This window comes from Ceratotherium simum, chromosome 34 (genome assembly GCF_057802395.1).
Source record: "Ceratotherium simum simum isolate JZ-2026a chromosome 34, ASM5780239v1, whole genome shotgun sequence".
In the NCBI taxonomy this organism is placed as follows: domain Eukaryota; kingdom Metazoa; phylum Chordata; class Mammalia; order Perissodactyla; family Rhinocerotidae; genus Ceratotherium; species Ceratotherium simum.
In genome coordinates, this window is record NC_141933.1 from 12,796,464 (window position 1) to 12,818,525 (window position 22,062).

At 35.2% G+C, this 22,062-nt stretch overlaps 1 protein-coding gene across 1 annotated transcript in view; it reads right to left on the reverse strand.

Moving 5' to 3' along the window:
- LOC147912568 (membrane-spanning 4-domains subfamily A member 12-like) overlaps positions 1-22,062 on the reverse strand; it is a 51,946-nt gene that overhangs the window by 21,397 nt on the left and 8,487 nt on the right. The window contains exon 2 of the mRNA XM_087423243.1: positions 1,439-1,495. Within this exon, the coding sequence (XP_087279369.1) occupies positions 1,439-1,495 (57 nt within the window). The remainder of the gene's footprint in view (positions 1-1,438; positions 1,496-22,062) is intronic.

The following is a 22,062-nucleotide window of genomic DNA, read 5'->3' on the forward strand; positions in this document are numbered from 1 at the left end:
CTTATTTGTTTAGTGACTTTCCTGGATTCATTCTGTAAGTATTGTATTTCTTCATGTGGAGTCCCTGAGTTCTCTGCTATCTTTTTTAAAAGTTCTTTTTTTAAAAAACCTGGCTTCCTAGGGGTTACCCCTGGGTCAGTATAATTTAATGCCAGTCAATAATCCTTTGCCAAGGGGAATTTGTGTGAGAATATACACCTTAAAACTTCAATCAGTTTACAAGACAGAATTAGCTTTCACTTCTTGTTTACTCAGAGCCTCACAGTCAGCCAGAGGTGAATGAATGGGTCCCTCTCCTTTCCCAGGTCTATCCTGGGCATGCATACAGCCTTCCACATGTAAACAGCATTTTTGATCTCTAAGAATATGCTGGAGCTTCTCAAAGCTCCCCATGGTTTTCTAGTTATCCAAAATTTTCTTTTAAATTTCTGGCCAGGCCTTTGTTCACCTCAACTGAAATCACAGCTTTATGCAGCTGCACTGTTGCCAGAAGATTGATATTGTTTCAGAATTCCCTGGTGGTAGTGACTTTCCTTTGTTTTCACTGAGATGAGGTCTGTCTCCAAAGAAATAGCCACACCACCCTGGGAATAGAGGTTTTTCAGGTTGCTGCAAGTTCAAACAAAATATTGACTGTGCTCATAGGATGGTGATTTTAAGAGAGCATGAAAGGATGTCAATCCTCTCAATCGTCTCCAAGACTACAGGCTTTCCATGTTATCACACCAATAAGCAGGAGATTGAGGGGGAATGGGAATAGCTCCAAGTTGAAACATTATAGAACCCTCTATTTTTTGAGTATCTATAATAGTATCTATTGGATAGACAATTTTGAGTTTTTATTGTGACTCTGGTTAATTTCCAGTGTTCTGAAATCACTAATTTTAGTTGTTTTCCTTGTTTTTGTGGAAGAATGAGCTCATGGAGTTTCTTATTCTGCCATTCAAGAAGTTAGTCTACTAGCACTAACGTTCATAATTACTCTAATTTCTTATTCTTCCATTTAACTACCTGTCAACATAAAACTCAGCACTCTCTAAGAGAATCAACATAATCCAGACTCTTTACAATATCTCACACCATACAACCATTGTCCACCATATAATCAAAAGTTCCTAGACATGCGAAGAAGCAAAAAAATAGTAAGCTAATAACAGATACTGGGTTATCTCACGGTATCCAAATTTACATGTCATAACCAACATTTTAATTTGCATTAAACGATTTATCACATAGAAATTTAACTCCATGATTAACTTCATACACCCTGAATTATTTTTATGGCTAATGAAATATAACAGTTTTTAATAATTAGAGTGTTTCCTTTTTTTTGTGATAAAAATGCCATAAAAATCTAACTGCTGCCTCCTTACTGACTCTCCTTCTTTTGGAAAATAGAACTGTTATCTCTAGAGTTGCTACAAACATTCTGACTTACCAAGAACATTGAACGCCTCATCTCTAACCACATTGTCAAGGTTCCTGAGAGGACAAACTGGAAACAAAACACACATTTATTGATACTCAGTCATATGTTTATATACAAGTAAGAGAATTCTGAAATGCTGTAACATGAAGAATATCATCTTAACTCTTTAGTAGGACCATTGAGAAAGTCATCCATGAAATAATTCAAGGTTTCTCTATTACAGAGAGGTGAGAAAGCATGAAGTCTCTTGTCACTAACGTAACACGTGTGTTGGATATGGGGCAATGGACTTTATGGGGCAAAAGGAGTGTCAAATTTTACTTAGTCTTTGTCAATCTTATGTATTGAGCCCACAAGGGAATTAAAAGAAAATATATCCAATTAATGAATTTACTACTAGACAATGTTATATCTTGGTGATTTCACATGCAAGTACTTTTAATATAATGTTAAAAAATTTCATTAATAGAAAAATCATTCAGAAAACATTTAAGCTTCATGTTATATATTTAAATATAAGAATCACATAATGTCTTCCATGAGTAGCTTGTTCTGAGACCTTTCATCATTTCCTAAAACTAGTTAGAAAGATGGCAGTTATGGTGTATCAGAAATTTATTTTTTTCATTGGTGCAACTTTTATGCATGCATGGAAACTTCCCACAGTAGTAGAGGAGAGGAATGTTCTTTCCCCAGGAAAATGGGGCCACTAATATGTCAATACCAAATAGCGTTTTTGGGTCAGAAGGATCTGAATTTGAATTCTTTTCACTTTCTTTCTATGTGACTCAAGAGAAATTACTTAAGCTAACAAGTTTTGCTTTTTTCCTTGGTAAAGTGGGGATTAATATTTTTTACCTTGTTGTGTTACTGTGTTGTTGTTGTAATAGTTACATATAAAGCAATTTGCTGAATTGTTTATAGTAAACTTGGTCCTACAGCTTCCACCTAAGGCTCAGGACTACATTTCAGAATTGCTTTCCTTGTACGGTTCCCAGTTACAGTTGGCCAAGAGAGAATATCAAGCAGTATTTGGAAGGGAAAAGGGAAGCAGAAACAATTACTCTCAGAACGTCAGAGTGATCAGACATGGCAACTGTCGCCTCCGTTTTTTCTCTCCTTTGTTATATTTCCATTTTGTCTTCTAGAAGCAGCAGTTCCCTGACTTCTCCATGACCTTCCCTTTGCAACCCTATTCTAGTGGCCAGGACCCTCTAGCTTCTTAGATTTAATTACGACTTCAACTTGTCTACTCACACTCCTTAGGCAGGAGTAATTAGTGACTCTCTTCATGATTCTCCAATTCTCCTTTTCACATCTTCTCGTCTCTAGGAACTCCTACATTTATGAAGGCTCCAATTATCATACTAGTTTCTATATTCCCATAAATCTTGAAGTGGCCCTGTTTTCTTTACAAAACCCTGCACTGAAATAAGCACTTTACTACAGGATCCCATGTTTGGGGCAAACAGCAAATATTATTGATTTTTATTACTTTCTATTTTCTACTTCCACATATCTTACTTGGGATTTTTCCTAGACCTTTGAAATGAGTGCTTCTTTTGTCTTCCAGCTACTTATCTTAGACATTTTACATAAAGCAAGAGAAGACTCTATTCCTCCTCAGCATCCTGGACTTCCTCCATTTGAGGTTCTCATTCTAGAAAAGCCTCCCAGAAAATCAAAACATAAAACAAAGTCATCAAAAAGAAAAATACCACAAGGACAATGTTTTCTCTTTTAATCTCAGGCAAAATCACAGTCATAAATAAAATTATTCTAGTTATTTATCACATGTTGCAGAGGCTTCTTTGCAAAGTATAGAGGCTGAGGCTCATACGCTCATTCTTGCTTGTAGCTCTATTTCTGACTAATAATCCATTAAACACATCAAAGGGGTATATGAGCAACAGTGAATTCTAAGCGATTTACAGTTAGATCATCAACCGTTTCAAAGGTATTAATTCCCAATTTATGTAGGGCTTTGAAGGAGGGCTTTGGACATGGAGATTAGTCAATGGGATGTGGCATGGCAACAAGAAAACCTTGATTTTGTGGGTAAAACTGATTTATGATATTTCCATTTTCTCAATTAGTACATTCATATTTGTGATCCTAGGGCTGGTGATATAAAAGAGAATACTTGGGGGGCCACTTTAAATAGGTAAATCAAAGAAGGCCTCTTGAGAGAGTAATATGTAAGCTGAGATCATATGATAAAAACGACCTGAAGTCTTGAAGCCTGGAGGAAGGAGTTTTCCAGGGAAAGGAAATGTAAGCACTTACAGAGAAGAAATCTTTATTTTTTTAAGGAATAGAACAAAGACCAGTGTGCCTAGAACAGAATGAATGAGGGATCATCACCCCATATGAGATTGCCCTCGGATCAATTGCTTTCCTTTAGAAGAGTATGCGGTTTATTTTTTTCATAACACTTACAATTAGAAATTTTTAAATATTTGCTTGCTTGTTTACTCTCTACCTCCTCAACTAAGAAAGTGAGGTCTATGAAAGTAGAGGCATTACTTACTTAAACTTAATGTATGTCTTGTTCATTGTTTTATTCCAGTCCTTAGAGCAATTCTTGCAAATAGTGGCTGTCCAATATATTTCTTAACCGAATGAATGAAAATATAATTTAAACAACATAATTCACTTTAGAAATGAAGTTAAACAAATGTGTGAATAGTCCTTTCAATAGATTCCATGTTTTCTGATTTACTAGAGTTCATTTTCAACCAGGTCCCAGATGATAGAGACCATAAAAGAGAGCATCTCGTGAAATCCCAATCAAGACCCCTTCAGGTTTGTTTGGTATGTATGTGTGTATGCAAATCACAAACTGATTCCAAAATTTACATGGCAAGGTGATGCAAAAATAGCCAAGATAATCTTGAAGAAAAACAAAATGGTAGGAACTCACTATACCACATTAAAATTTACTTAAAGCCATAATAGTACCAGTACAATTGTAATACCAGTAAAATTACAGAAAAACAGAGAGTTCGGAAGTGTATTCAAACCTATGTCGACACTTGATTTATAGAGGCAAAAAAATCTTCTTTCCAATAAATGGTGCTTTTGAAATATCCATATTATAAAAACATGAAATTCCAAGTACATTGGAAATCTAAATGCAAAAGGTAAAACAATTCAGCTTCTAGAATATAATATAAAAATATCTTCTTGACCTTAAAGCAGGAAAAGATTCATTAAATTGGGTATAAAAACACTACCAATGCAGGAAAAAATTGCTATATTGGGCTATACCAAGATTAAGAACTTTTTAATCAAAAAACAACCTTAAGGGAGAGAAAAGGCAAGCCAGAGAGTAGAAAAGATCTCTAGGATACATATACTGACAAAAGGTTTGTATCCAGAATATATAAAGAACTATAGCAAATTAGTACTAAAAAGGAAAGACAATCCAATTAAAAAATGTGACGAAATTGTATAAGTACTTTAAAAAATAGGATGTCAAAGTAGCCAATAAACAAATGAGAAGGTTCTCCACCTCGTTAGTCATCAAGGCAATGCAACCTAAAACCACAAATTAAAAGCACTAACTAGAATGGTTAAAATTAAGAAAACTGACAACACAAAGTACTGCTGAGGATACAGAACAACAGTAATTCTCATAACCTGCTAATGGATGTGTATATTGGTAAAACTACTTGAGAAATTTTGGCATTATATACTAATGTTGACCATATGCATTACCAAAGAACTAGCAATTTTATTTTTGTATATAAACCTAAAAGATTTTTCCATACATGTGCAACTAAAGGCATGTACATGAAAGTTACTAATAGCCCAAACTGGAAGTATTGTAATACTCCAAATTGGAAGCAACCCAAATGTCCTTACATTAGATTAAATAAATAAACTATAGTAGATTAATACAATGGAATATTAATCAGCAATAATCTGAATGAACCACAGCTATATCAATAAGAAGGGTGGATCTCACAATTATAAGTTGAGCAAAGAAGCCAGATACAAAATAATACATACTGTATGATTCTAATTATATAAAGTTTAAAAACACATAAGAGTAATATATGATATTAGAAGTCAGGTTAATGGTTAGGATAGGAGGGAGAGGTTATCGATTAGAAGGGACCCGAGAGGGACTTCTGAGGTTCTAGATTTTTTTTTTTTTTTGATCTTGGTGTTGTTACACTGATATATTCACTTAGTGATAATTAATTGAGATGTAAAATTATAGTTTTTGGACTTCTTTTTATTGAGGTCATAATAGTTTATAACATTGTGAAATTTCAGTTGTACATTATTATTTGTCAGTCAGCATGTAAATGTGCCCCTTCACCCCTTGTGCCTACCCCCAACCCCCTTCCCCCTGGTAACCACCAAACTGTTCTGTCTGTGTGTTAGTTTATTTTCCAAATATGAGTGAAATCATATGGTGTTTTTCTCTGTCTGGCATATTTTGCTTAACATAATACCCTCAAGGTCCATCCATATTGTTGTGAATGGGATGATCTTGTCTTTTTTTATGCCTGAATAGTATTCCAGTGTGTATATATACCACATGCTCTTTATCCATTCATCAGTCAATGGACATTTGGGTTGCATCCATGTCTTGGCTATAGTGAATAATGCTGCAATGAACATAGGGGTGCATAAGTCTCTTTGGATTGTTGATTTCAAGTTCTTTGGGTAAATACCCAGTAGTGGGATAGCTGGGTCATATGGTATTTCTATTTTTAATTTTTTGAGGAATCTCCATACTGTTTTCCATAGAGGCTGTACCAGTTTGCATTCCCACCAGCAGTGTATGAGGGTTCTCTTTTGTTCAGAATCTCTCCAACATTTGTTATTTTTTGTGTTGGTGATTATAGCTATTCTAATGGGTGTAAGGTGATACTGTAGCGTAGTTTTGCATTTCCCTGATGATTAGTGATGTTGAACATGTTTTCATGTGCCTGTTGGCCATCTGTATATCTTCTTTGGAAAAATGTCTGTTCATATCCTCCACCCATTTTTTGATCAGGTTGTTTGCTTTTGTTGTTCAGTTGTGTGAGTTCCTTACATATAAGGGAGATTAACTTCATGTTGGATACATGATTTGCAAATATTTTCTCCCAGTTCGTGGGTTTTTTTTTTCATTTTGATCCTGGTTTCCTTTGCCTTGCAGAAGCTCTTTAGTCTTACGAAGTCCCACTTGTTTATTTTTTCTTTTGTTTCCCTTGTCCAAGTAGACATGAAATTCGAAAGAGTCCTCTAAGACCAGTGTCAAAGAGCGTACTGCCTCTATTTTCTTCTAGGAGTTTTATGGTTTCAAGTCTTACCTTCAAGTCTTTGATCCATTTTGAGTTAATTTTTGTGTATGGTGTAAGATAATGGTCTACTTTCATTCTTTTGAATGTGGCTGTCCAGTTTTCCCAGCACCATTTATTGAAGAGAATTTCCTTTTTCCATTGTATGTTCTTAGCTCCTTTGTTGAAGAATAGCTGTCCATAGATGTGTGGTCTTATTTCTGGGCTTTCAATTCTGTTCTACTGATCTGTGTGTCTGTTTTTGTACAATACCATGCTGTTTTGATTACCACAGCTTTGTAGTATATTTTGAAGTTAGGGGTTGTGATGCCTCCAGCTTTGTTCTTTATTCTCAGGATTGCTTTAGCTATTCAGGGTCTTTTGTTGCCCCATATGAATTTTAGAATTCTTTGTTCTAGTTCCATGAAGAATGCCTTTGGGATTCTAATTGGGATTGCATTGAATCTGTAGATCGCTTTAGGTAGTATGGACCTTTTAACTATGTTTATTCTTCCAATCCATGTGCATAAGATATCTTTCTATTTCTTTATGTCATCATCAATTCCTTTCAATAATGTCTTATAGTTTTCATTGTATAGGTCTTTCATCTCCTTGGTTAAATTTATTCCTAGATATTTTATTTTATTTTTTTTTGTTGCACTTGTAAATGGGATTGTGTTCTTGAGTTCTCTTTCTGTTAGTTCATTATTAGAGTATAGAAATGTAACTGATTTTTGTAAGTTGATTTTGTACCCTGCAACTTAGCTGTAGTTTTTGATTATTTCTAATAGTTTTCCAATGGATTCTTTAGGGTTTTCTATATATAAAATCATGTCGTCTGCAAACAGTGAGAGTTTCACTTCTTCATTGCCTATTTGGATTCCTTTTATTACTTTTCCTTGCCTAATTGCTATATCCAAAATCTCCAGTACTATGTTGAATAAGAGTGATGAGAGTGGACACCCTTGTCTCGTTCCTGTTCTCAGAGGAATGGCTTTCAGTTTTTCCCCATTGAGTATGATGTTGGCTGTGGGTTTGTCATATATGGCCTTTATTATGTTGAGGTACTTTCCTTCTATATCCATTTTATTGAGAGATTTTATCATAAATGAATGTTGGATCTTGTCAACGCTTTCTCTGCATCTATTGAGAGGATCATGTGGTTTTTATTCCTCGTTTTGTTAATGTGGTGTATCACGCTCATTGATTTGCAGATGTTGAACCATACTTGTGTCCCTGTTATAAATCCCACTTGATCATGGTGTATGATATTTTTAATGTATTGCTGTCTTGGGTTTGCCAATATTTTGTTGAGTATTTTTGCATCTATGTTCATCAGTGATATTGGCCTGTATTTTCTTTCTTTGTATTGTCTTTGTCTGCCTTTGGTATCAGGGTGATGTTGGCCTCGTAGAATGTGTTGGGAAGTGTTCTATCTTCCTCTAATTTTTGAAATAGTTTGAGAAGGATAGGTTAAATCTTCTTTGACTGTTTGGTAGAATTCTCCAGAGAAGCCATCTGGTCTTGGACTTTTTTTGGGGGAGGTTTTTGATTACTGTCTCAGTCTCTTTACTAGTTATCAATCTATTCAGATTCTCTATTCTTGATTCATTTTTGGGAGGTTGTAGGAGTCTAAGAATTTATCCATTTCTTCTAGATTGTCCAATTTGTTGGCATCTAGTTTTTCATAGTACTCTCTTATAATCCTTTGTATTTCTGTGGTATCTGTTGTAATTTCTCCTCTTTCATTTCTAATTTTATTTATTTGAGCCTTCTCTTTCTTCTTAGTGAGTCTGGCTAAGGGTTTGTCAATTTTGTTTATCTTCTCAAAGAACCAGCTCTTTGTTTCATTGATCCTTTCCACTGTTTTTTCATTTGTTTGTTTCAATTTCATTTATTTTTGCTCTAATTTTTATTATTTCCCTCCCTCTGCTGACTTTGGGCTTTGTTTGTTCTTCTTTTTCTAATTCTGTTAGGTGTAGTTTACGATTGTTTATTTGAGATTTTTCTTGTTTGTTAAGGTGGGACTGTATTGCTATGACTTTCTCTCTTAGCACTGCTTTTGCTGAATCCCATATGAGACGGTATGCTGTATTTTCATTTTCATTTGTTTCCAGATATTTTTTCATTTCTCCTTTAATTTCTTCAATGATCCATTCAGTAGCATGTTGTTTAGTCCACATCTTGGTCACTTTCCCAGTTTTTTCCTTGTAGTTGATTTCTAGTTTCACAGCATTATGGTCAGAAAAGATGCTTGTTATGATTTCAATCTTCTTAAATTTACTGAGGCTTGCCTTGTTTCCCAACATATGGTCTATCCTTGAGAATGTTCCATGTGCACTTGAGAAGAATTGTGTTATCTGCTTTGTTTGGATGGAGTGCTCTCTACATATCTGTTAAGTCCATCTGGTCTACTTTTTCATTTAAGCCCATTATTTCCTTGTTGATTTTCTGTGTGGATGATCTATCCATTGATGTAAGTGGGGGTGTTAAGATCCCCTACTATTATTGTGTTGTTGTTAATATCTCCTTTTAGGTTTGTTAATAGTTCCTTTAAGTACTTTGGTGCTCCTGTGTTGGGTGCATATATAAGTGTTGTGTCTTCTTGGTGGAGTGTGCCTTTTATCAATATATACTGCCCCTCTTTGTCTCTCATTACCTGTTTATCTTGAAGTCTACTTTGTCTGATATAAGTATGGCAACATCTGCTTTCTTTTGTTTGCCATTAGCTTGGAGTATCGTCTTACATCCCTTCACTCTGAGCCTGTGTTTGTCTTTAGAGCTGAGATGTGTTTCCTGGAGGCAGCATATTGTTGAATCTTGTTTTTTAATCCATACTGCCACTGTGTGTCTTTTGATTGGAGAACTCAATCCATTAACATTTAGAATGAATATTGATATATGAGGGCTTAATGCTGCCAATTTATTACTCATTTTCCAGTTCTTCCACATTTCCTTTTTTTCTTGTCCCATGTGTTTCGGACTACCAATTCAGTTTGGTAGTTCTCTCTGATGGTTTTCTTAGTTTTTTCTTTATTTATCATTTGTGTCTCTATTCTGATTATTTGTTTAGTGGTTACCAGGAGGTTTGTATAAAAAATCTCATAGATGAGATAGTCCATTTTCTGATAGCTTTTTATTTCCTTAGACTAAGTTGATTCCATCCCCTCCCTCTTCTTCTTCTAAGTTATTATTTTCACAACATATTCCATCTTGTATTGTGAGTTTGTGGTTAAAATGATGAGATTATATTTATTTTTGGGGTTTTCCTTCCCTTTATCTTTGATGTTATAATTAAGTGATTGCTAACCTATTCTGATAGAGAGCTGCAATTTTTCTGATTTTGTGTACCTATTTTTCTCCTTGCTCAAGGCTTTGTATCCCCTTTCTTTCTTTTTTTTTTTTTTCAGGTATGAGGGTCTTCTTGAGCATTTCTTGTAGTTGTTATCTTGTGGTGATGAACTCCCTTAACTTTTCTTTATCTGGAAAAGTTTTTATTTCTCCATCATATCTGATGGATATTTTTACTGGATAGAGTATTCTTGGCTGAAAGTTTTTGTCTTCCAGAATTTTGAATATATCATTCCACTCTATCCAAGCCTGTAAGGTATCTGCTGAGAAATCCACTGAAAGCCAGATAGGGTATCCTTTGTTAAGTTATTTTCTTCTGCCTTCCTGCCCTTAATATGTTTTCTTTGCCATTTACTTTTGCCAGCTTTACTACTATATGCCTTGGAAACGATCTTTTCACATTAATATAGCTAGGAGATCTATTGGCTTCATTCACTTGTATTTCCAGCTCTTTCACCAGGTTTGCGAAGTTCTCAGCTATTATTTCTTTGAACAAGCTCTCTGCTCCTTTTCCCCTCTCTTCTCTTGCTGGAATACCCATAATCCTTATGTTGTGTTTCCTAATTGAGTTGGATATTTCTTGGAGAATTTCTTCATTTCTTCTTAGTCTTAGTTCTGTCTTCTCCTCCATCTGAAGCATTTCTGTATTCCTATCATCTAGATTGCTAATTCTGTCCTCCATATTGTCAGCTCTGTTATTTAAAGACTCCAGATTTTTCTTTATCTCCTCCATTGTGTTTTTCATCTCCAACATTTCTGATTGATTGGGTTTTTCTTTATAGTTTCAATCTCTTCTGTGAAGAAGTTCCTGATCTCATTGAACTGTCTATCTGTATTATCTTGTTACTTGTTGAGCTTTTTAATGATAGCTATTATGAATTCTCTTCATTTAGATTACAGATTTCTGTGCCTTCAGGATTGATTTCTGAGTGCTTGTCATTTTCCTTCTGGTCTGGAGATTTAATATATTTTTGCATACTGTTTAATGGCGTGGATTTGTACCTCTGCATAGCAATAGTATGTGGTTGCAGCTTCCACCTGCCACCAATGGGTGGGGGTCAAAAACTGTGTATTCTGGGCACGCCACAAGCCCTGGCCTCTAGCTGCTCCTTTTCTGTGGAGTGCATGGGCGCTCTTGCTGACTGGCTGAGCTGGAGCACAGGGCTAGGGTGGGGCACTTTTGCCTGCCCAATCCTGGGGCTTCTCGCTCTTCCCTCGCTATCTGCTCTTCTGGGGTGCTAGCTTGATGAAGACACCCCTGCAACAGTTCGGTCACCTCCATGTGGGGGTTTCCCATGGGCTGTGAGGGAACTTGGAGAGTGACTGTTTTCCTGTGGAATGCCACCTCTCCCTTCTCCCCTCTCAGAGACACGTGGTCCCAGGGTTGCTGCCATTCGGGAGGGAGAGGAGCTCTCTTTACCATCTTCCACTTCCTCTGGGGGGGCCCAGTACCTCCACTTTCAGACGTAGGGCTGTGTGGGTCTCTCAGACATCTTTTGTGTTGTATGAATGTCCTCTCTTGGCACATGAATGTCCTTTTTGTTGTATCTTAGGGGGGAGAGTCTAAGGGGAGAGCTCATTCTGCCATGATGCTTGGACATTTTTAATGTATGTTTTATTTAAACATTAAAAAAAATAAAAAATAGAATGACAATAGCACCTAACTCACAAAACTTCTCTCCAATAGACTTAGTTAATTCAGAGAATTAATATAGAAGCCAATGCATATCCAATTCACTGTCAGCAATTTTCTTCTGGAATTGTCTTATATTGAGTGGCTAAACTTAGAATTTTTCTCTCATTAAAATTTTGAATCAATGTTTTAATAACCCCATACAAGTATTAGTGGTTATAATGTCTTCCTGTTCATGTTGAAATAGGTACATGGAAAATGCTAGCAACATCCTATAAGAGCCAGAGCTAACATCCCTATGAAGATCTCATAAAAATAATTGAAAATAAAGAAGGTATTTTGAAGGCATGGGAGATGAACTCATAACAATCAAAACATTCTTGATTGTGAACAACATCCATGTTATTCCCTCAACCAGAAATACCTTCAAAGGCCCTTTCTCCCATTTCCCCACAATCAGTGTGGTACTTAATGGACTCAAAACAATTTTTTTAAATAATAAAAGAATGTCTCCTAGTCTGAAGTGTAAGTTTGTTGAGATTAAGTAACATATTGTTTATTTTTCTTTTAATTCTCACATCTAGCAAAATGCCAAACACAAATTAAATGGTAAATAAATGTTTGAATAAACCCAAAATATTTATTAACAGAGGAAATAATAGTTTCAGAAAAATTGTTTGAGTTAAACAAATAAACAAAAAATCCCAAATAATTTTAAATACTTTTATATCATAAATATGGATATATGTGACAATTTTTACAATGGCAACCTGATTTTTAACCAGAATATTATTTGAAATATTAATACAATTGACTCATCTGTTCTTCACTTAGACCCTATATATTTGGCACCTCTAAATTGAATTAAGGCCCTCATTTTTCTTGTCCAAACTGTGGTGGCCTCCTCGCTTTCTAAGATCTAATCTCTTACTACTCATAGAGTGACAGTGTTAAAACATTCTATTTATTGCACTGTCTTCAGTCAGAATACTATTGTCCAGGGCTGTCCAATAGAAATATATTACAAAGAACATATGTAATTTTAAGTTTTCCTGTACCACATTAGGAAAAGGAAAAAATATGTGTAATTGACTTTATTATATTTTATGTAACCCTATATATCCAAAATGCTATCATTTCAACATTGTTGTTAGGTACCATCAAGTTGGCTCTAACTCCTGGTGACCCTGTGAATGAGTGATGTCCACAACGTCCTGTCCTCAACAGCCCTACTCAGCTTCTATAGACTCATGCCTATGGTTTTTTTTATGGATTCAATCCATGTCCTATTTGGCCTTCCTCTTTTCCTGCTGCCTTCTACTTTTCCCAGCATTATTGTCTTTTCCAAAGAATCCTGCTCTCTCATGACGTACCCAAAGTAGGACAGCCTCAGTTTTATCATTTTTGCCTCCAGCAATAGTTCAAGCTTAATTTGCTCTAGGACCCACTTTTGTTCATCTTTTTCAACATAGAATCAATATAAAATTATGACATATTTTACATTTTTTATTACATATTTTTGTTTATTTACTTTACATTTTATACTTTTATATTAAGGTTTTGAAATCTGGTATGTATTTCACATTCACAACACTTCTCAATGTGGGTTAGCCACATTGTGAATGCTGAAAAGCTACATGTTAGTAGTGGCTAGTGTACTGGACAGTGCAGCTCTAGTACTTGGTCATCTTCTCTTTTTCTTCTTCTTCAATTCGTTGGTGATCTCATCCAGTCTCATGGTTTTCAAATATCTACTTGCTAGTGAATTCTAAAGTTACATCTTAAGCCTAACTCTCTCATCTAAACTCTAGATTCCATATCCAACAGGCTGCTCAACATCTCCAGTTGAATATAAAATAGATATCTCAAACTCAATGTGTTCAAAATAAACTCATTATCTTCTCTGAAAACCAGCTCTACCCACAGTCTTCCCTGTATTAGTTGATGGCAATTCATTCCTTCTATTAGCCTAAACCAAAATCCTGGCATTATCCTTCACTTCTCTCTTTCTCTTACATTCCACACCCAATCCATTAAGATATTCAATTAGCTCTACCTCAACAATATATTTAAAATCACGTTACTTTTTACCCCCTTCACTACTACGAAATTTGTTTGGGTCTACCTGGATTTATTCAGTAGCTTTCTAAAAGATCTCCTTGGCCCCCTTCATTATATTTTCAACACAGCATCCAAAGTGATATTTTTAAAACTTATGCCATATTATTTAACTCTATTCATGAAACACTATAATAACTCCGATTTCACTTACAATAAAAGCCAAAGTCCTTGCAATGACTTATAAAGTCCTATATTATCTTTTCCCTCATTATTTTTTCTGACCTCTTTTCTGATGCTGTTGCTCTTTCTCACTTTGCTTCAGCAATACTGGCCATATTTTTCTAGGAACACTGCAGTCATACTAGACATTGAAGACTTTGTTCTGGCTGTTTCCTATCTTAGAAAGTTCTTTCTCCACATTTGGCCACAAGTCTCACTTTTTCAAGTCTTTGCTCAAATGCCACCATGATAGCTTGAATTATTGGTCACAATTATTTACTTCCAGGTAATGACATTATATTTCCATACTCTTGCCATGGTTTCATGGTGGTTGAATTACGCTTCTCTGTCCCTCAATTTAAGACTTGGCCATTTTATTTGCTTTGACTGGGATGTTAGCAGACATGAGCCAAGTCAAGGCTTGAAATGTTCTTGTGTGATTACGCCTGCCCTTTTGTGTTCCTGCCTTTCACTGTGAAAAGAACATGCTTTTAGTAGCCACTAGTCTAAGGAGGATAAGATCTGTACCTAACCTGTAGCTTGAAGCCAAGCCTGGTTAGTCCCGGCCTAGATCAGCTGAATCTCTGCCTATTTACAGATGCATGAGTAAGAAATAAATACTCACAGTTGTATGCCACTGGGTTTTGTGGTGGTTTGTTGTATAACAATAGATTACTAATAGTAACTTTTTCAAGTAGGCCTACGTTGAACATCCAATTTAAAACCATAACTCATACCCCTCTGCTACTTTCCCAGAAATTCCATTCCCCCTTACCCTACTCTACTTTTTCTTTTTTACTTCTATAGCCTTATCATCTTATAACATACTGCCCCCTGCTAGAATAAAGCTCCATAGGGCTGGGATTTTTGTTTTGTTTGTTGATATATTTTAGGCACCTAGAACAGGCACCTGACACATAGTGGGTACTCAATAAGTGTTGGTTGAATGACCAAATCTCAAATGTATTATTATTATTATTTCACTCAGGATTTTGTGTAGACAATGGCACATCACCTACCATACTGTCAGACACAAAAAAATTTACCTTAGAAATCTCTGTAAATTCTACCAAATTCTTCTTGGAGCAATAGAACAAAAAGATTTCATTTTTTCTTTTCCTACACAAGTTCTGTATATCCCACTACTTCCGTAGTAATCATGTTTTCTCTTGCTTGCCCCACTGGCAAAATAAATGCCTGATGGATGGTAGAATGGTCACCAATCATTTTCTGTTTTCCCAAAATGCCCATTGTGCATCTTACTGTTGTTCCCCATATCCAAGAGCATGCAGAAAGTGACACTTTAACAAAATAGACTCTTATTATGAAAGAATATTACTGACAAGAATAGAAGTTTTTTCATATTGATATATTCCTTTTCAACTAGATATAAGAATGAGTTCCTTGAGAGCAGGGATCATGCATTTTTAGTGTTCTGTCTCTGGCACAATGCTAGGCTCAGAAACAGCCACTGCATGTAATGAAAAAAGTAATGAATACCAATCAGGGAGTAGATAATTTACTCACAAACAGAGCTGACCAAAATGCGTATCCTGTTATTGCTACGAGAGGAAGATATGATTTTCCAAATGTATAAATTTGTGAGACTACCAAATAAGACCAGATCTCTCCCAGGCCGTGATGAATCACACCAGTCATTACTTGTATGGCCTATGAGAAAAGAACACCATTAATTACTTATTACTATTCCAGTCTAACCTTTGAAAAGAACACACATCAAGAAAAAGCCAAGATGGAGAAGGAAGGTGACAATCTAACAGAATTTCAGGATTCTCAACATTCAACTCAGATGAGGAGGGTTTTTTTATTATTTCAGAGCAGTTTGCAGATACAAGTACTACTTAAATAAACAATGAGATTGTACTAGGAGCCTGTTTATATACTTGGTTCAAGAGGTTATATGATATGAGCCCTGGAGCCCTGAAAAAATTGATCTCCTTCAATAGTCATCAGTCCCCATGTGTCAACAATCTGTAGCTGCAGCTATAGCACTCATGTTTTACAGAGTAATACCAAGTTTATAGACTTTTGTATTTAGGACTTTACCTGCACTTTTCTTATCCTCCTAAACCTGGGACTTGGACTTTAATTCCTTTTGTTCTGCCCACCCCATGCCCATCTGTAACCATGGTTTGTATCAGAGTCCTGGGCCCTTTATAAACAAGAATTAAAGAAAGATAGTGAACTCTTGAGTCCTGGTTTTCTATAACTCTTCCTAGGGACTGTTATCTGGTGTGGGGATTGTGAATTATTTCTGTCCACTGAAGCCAGGCCAGTTATGATAGTTTCTGAGCCAAAGGAGAAGGAAAATTCTAAGCTTGCTACATGAGCCCTCTAACATCTCATTGTAGGGCTTTTCAGTTGGTTTTCAGATAGATGTTTCTCAGGTGTAACTCCTTCTGCCACAGCTGAATGAACTACCCTTCCCTGCTCTCCCTCCCCACCCCCAAACACAGGAGTTAAGCCTGAAAAAACTGAAGGAGTTATTTGGAGTTCAGAACCTAGCATCTCTTGCCTTGCTGCAACTTATATTTCCACAATGCCTGGGGACACTCACATTTCTTTCCTCACATATCCTCTTAAACAGGATACCTTCAATTTGAAGTTTGCGGTAGGCTTCAGTTCTGATATGTTATCATGAAGAGACCCAAAGAGTGGCTAGTTGGTGGGGATGCTTCCCTCACTTGGAGAGTATTCTGACCTCTAGTCAACACAAAACCATGCACTTAGTGGCAGTTCTGCCAGGCTGCAGAGAGGGAGGAGGCAAGGGGACATTGGGGTAAATAGGACTTTTCCCACTACTGCAATGGTGTAGAGTTTCAGCTCCTTGCTGGACTGGTAATATACTGACTTTCCGTGAAGTCTGAGTTTAGCGAAGGATGCAGGATTTTTAAAAACTTCTTATTTTTAAATAATTACAGATTCATAATAATTTACAAAAATAGTACAGAGAGGTCCTGTGTACCCTGAACCTGGATTCTCCCAATGGTTACATTTTACATAACTGTAGCACAATATCAGAATGAGGAAATCAACCTTGGTATAATGTGTGCTTGTAGTTCTGTGCCATTTTGTCACGTGTGTATTTGTGTACCCATCACCATGATCAAGATACAGAAATATTCCGTCACCACAAAGATACACCTCATGTTATACCTTTATAGTCACTCTCCCTCCAACTTCCTTAACCCCTGGCATTCACTAATGTTTTTCATCTCTACACTTTTGTCATTTTGTGAATGTTATATAAATTGAATAATTCAGCATGTACCTTTTGAATTGGCTTTTTTTCATTCTGCTTAATGCTCTTGCAATCCATCCATGTTGTTGTGTGTATCAATGTAGTTTGTTCCTTTTTATTTCTGAGCAGTATTCCATGGTATGGATGACCATAGTTTGTTTAACTATATACCTATTGAGGGACATTTTGAAAACTTTCAGCTTTGGGGCTATTACAAATAAAGCTGCTATGAACACTCATGTATAAGTTGTGCAGACAGCAGCTTTCAGTTCTCCAGGATAGACACCTAGGAGTACACTTGCTGGGTTTAATGGAAAGTGTAAGTTTAGTATTTAAAGAAACTGTCAAACTATTTTCCAGAATGGCTGTACCATTTTATATTTCTACTAGCAGTGTAACAGAGATCCAATTTCTTTGCGTTTTCACCAGCATTTGGTATTGTCACTATTTCTTATTTTACTTGTTTCAATAGGTGTGTAGTGATTATCTCATTGTGGATTTAGTTTGCATTTCTCTAATGGCTAATGATGTTGAATATCTTTCCATGTACTTATTGCCATCTGTATATCCTCTTCAGTGAGATGCGTCTTCATGTTTGCCCATTTCAAAACTGGATCATTTGGTTTTTTTACTGCTGCATTTTGAGAATTTTTTATATATTCTAGATAGAAATCTTTTGTCAGATATGTGGTTTGCAAGTGTTTTCTTCCTCTCTGTAGCTTGTCCTTTCATCTTCTTAACAGGGCCTTTCACAGAACAAAGTTTTAAATTTTGATGAAGTCTAACATTGACTTTTTTTCTTTTATGGATCATGATTTGGTGTCATGTCTAAGAACTCTTCAATGAGTCCTAGGTACCAAAGATTTTCTCCTATGCTTTCTTCTAAAAGTGTTTATATTAAAATCTGTGATCTGTTTTGAATTAATTTTTGTATAAGGTGAAAGACTTAGGTTGAGGTTCTTTTATTTTTGTGTCACATATGTCTATCCAATTGTTTCAGCAACATTTGTTGAGGAGACTATCCTTCTGCCACTGAATTACCTTTACCAAAAAATCAATTGGCTGTACTTGTGTGGATCTGTTTCTGGATTGTGTGTTCTAATCCATTGATCTATGTACCTGTTGCTATGCCAATACCACACAGTCCTCATTACTGTATCTATGTAATGTCTTAGGGTCAGGTAGTGTGTTTCTTCCCACTTTATTCATCTTTTTCAATTTTTTTTATCTATTCTAGTTCCTTTGCCTTTCCATATAAATTTTAAAATAATTTGTCTGTATCTACAAAAAATATTGCTAAGATTTTGATTGAAATTGTGCTAAACCTGTAGGTCAATTTGGGGAGAATTAACATCTTTACTACGTTGAGTTCTCCAATCCACATACACAGTATGTCTTTTCATTTATGTATCCTACTTTAAATTCTTTCATCAATATTTGGTAGTTTTCAAAATACAAGTCCTGTACATGTTAGATTTATATTTAAGTATTTAATTTTTTGAGCACTTGTAAATAGTACTGCATTTAGAATTTTGGTTTCAACATATTCATTGCTATTATATAGAAATACAATTCATTTTTGTGTATTGATCTTGTATTCTGTGACATTGCTGAACTCAACTTACTAGTTCTAGGAGTTCTTTTTTTTTGATTGCTTGGGATTTTCTACATAGATCATCATGTCATCTGTAAATAGGAACATTCTTATTTCTTCCTTTCCAATCTGTATGCTTTCATTTCCTTTTCTGTCTTATTGTTCTGGCTAGGACTTCCAGTACTATGCTAGTAAGCGTAGTGAGAACAGACATTCTTGTATTGGTCCTGATCTTAGGGGGAAAGAATTCCATTTTTCATGATTCAGTGTGATGTTAGCCATAAATTTTTTGTAGGTTCTCTTTATGAAGTTGAGGACATTCCCTAAATTCCTATTTTTCTGAGAGTTTTTATTATGAATGGGTCTTGGGTTTTGTCAAATGCCTTTTTTTTTTTGCACCAATTAATAAGATCATGTGATTTTTCTTCTTTAGCCTATTAATATGATGGATTACATTGATTGATTCTTGACTATTGACCAGCCATGTGTCTCTGGAATAAATCACATTTAGAATGGTGTAAAATTATTTTTATATATTGATGAAGTATGTTTGCTAATATTTTGTAAATACTTTTTATGTATATAGTCATGAAAGATATTGATCTGTGGTTTTCTTCTTTTGTACTGTCTTTGTCTGAATAATTTTGGCCTATTCAAACGAGTCGGGAAATGCTTCTTCCTCTTCATTTTCTGAAAAAGATTATGAAGAACTGGTGTTAAGTATTTTTAAAATACTTGGTAGAATCCTCCAGTGAAATCATCCAGGCCTGGAGATGTCTTTTTTAGGAGTTTTAAAATTACAAATTCAATTTCTTTAATAGTTATAGATTTCTCAGAGGATAGAAGCAGAGGGAATACTTTTTAACTCATTCTATGAGGTCAGTATTACTCTAAAAAGTCAGACAAAGATATTACATGAAAACTACAGACCAATATCTCTCATGAACATAGATATGAAAATCCTCAACAAAATATTATCGAATCAAATCCAACAATGTATTAAAAGAATTATATACCACAACCAAGTATGATTTATCCCAAGTATGCAATGCTGGTTCAACATTCAAAAATCATTTAATGTAATCCATCACATCAACAAGATAAAAAGAAAAATCACATGATCATATCAATAGATACAGAAAAAGAATTTGACAAAAATCCAACACGCATTCATGATAAAAACTCTCAGTTAACTAGCAATAGAGGGAACTTCTTCAACTTGATAAAGAATATCTACAAAAAAAACAGCTAATATTATACTTAATTGTGAGAAACTCAAAGCTTTCTCACTAAGATCAGGTACAAGGCAGGGATATTCCATCTACCATTCCATTTCAGTACTGTAATGGAAGTTATTGCTAATGCAATAAGACAATAAAAGTAAATAAAAGATGTATATTGGGAAGGAAGAAATAAAACTGTCTTTCTTTGCAGATGACATGATCATTTATGTAGAAAATCCAAAAGAATCAACAAAAAAACTCCTGGAACTAATAAGTGATAATAGTAAGGTTGCAGAATACAAGGTTAATATACAACAATCACTTTTCTATATATGAGCAATGAAAAAGTGGAATTTGAAATTAAAAACACAATACCATTTACATTAGCACTCAAGAAATTGTAATACTTAGGTATAAACTTAACAAAATATATACAAGATCTATATGAGGAAAACTACACAACTCTGATGAATGAAATAAAATAAGAACTAAATAGAGCGATATTCCATGACTCAATATTGTCAAGATGTCAGTTCTTCCCAACTTTATCTATAGATTCAAGGCAATTCCAATCAAAATCCCAGCAAGTTATATTGTGAGTATCAACAAATTCATTCTAATGTTTATAGGGAAAGGCTAATAACTCAGTATCCTCAATATGATATTGAAGAAGTAGAATAAATTCAGAGGACTGGCACTACTCAACTTCAAGACTCACTATAAAGCTACAGTAATAAAGACAGTGTGGTATTGGCAAAAGAATAGACAAATAAATCAATGAAACAGAATAGAGAGCACAGAAATAGACCCACACAAATAAGTCAGCTGATCTTTGACAAAGGAGCAAAGGCAAGTCGATGGAGCAAAGACAGTCTTTTAACAAATGGTGCTGGAATAACTGGACATTCACATTCCAAAAAATGAATCTAAACACAGAACTTACGCCTTTCACAAAAATTAACTTAAAATGGATCACAGACCTAAACGCAAAACATAAAATTATAAAACTCCTAGAATATAACATAGGCAAACCTAGATGATTTAGATATGGTGATGACTTTTTAGATACAACATCAAAGGTATGATCCATGAAGAAATAATTGATAAGCTGGACTTCATTAAAATTAAAAACTTCTTCTCTGCAAAAGACAATGTCAAGAGAATGAGAAGACAAGCCAGAGACTGGGAGTAAATATTTGCAAAAGACGCATCTGATAAATGACTGTTATCCAAAATATACAGAGAACTCTTAAAACCCAACAATAAAAAAACAAACAACCCAATTAAAAAATGGGCAAAAGATCTGAACAGACACCTCCCCAAAGAAGATAAACAGATGGCAAATAAACATATGAAAAGATGCTCCACATCATATGTCAAAAGGAAATGAAAATTAAAACAACTATGAGATATAACTACACACCTATTAGAATGGCCAAACTCCAGAACACTGACAACACCAAATGCTGGTGAGGATGTAAGGCAATAGGAACTCTCATTCATTGCTGGTGGGAATGCAAAATGGTACAGCCAGTTTGGAAGACAGTTTGGCAGTTTCTTTTAAAACTAAACATACTCTTACCTTAATGCCTAGCAATTGCACTCCTTGGTATTTACCCAAAGGAGTTGAAAACTTATGTCCATGCAAAAACCTGCACACAGATGTTTATAGCAGCTTTATTCATAATTGCCAAAACTTGGAAGCAACCAAGATGTCCTTCAGTAGGTGAATGGATAAATAAACTGAGGTACATTCAGACAATGGAATATTATTCAGCACTACAAAGAAATGAGCTGCCATGAAAAGACCTAGAGGAACCATAAATGCATATTACTAAGTGAAAGAAGCCAATGTGAAAAGGCTACATACTGTTTGATTCCAAGTATACGATATTCTGGAAAAGGCAAAACTATGGAGACCATAAAAAGATCAGTGGTGGGCCGGCCCCATGGCTTAGCGGTTAAGTGTGCACGCTCTGCTACTGGCGGCCCGGGTTCGGATCCCAGGCGC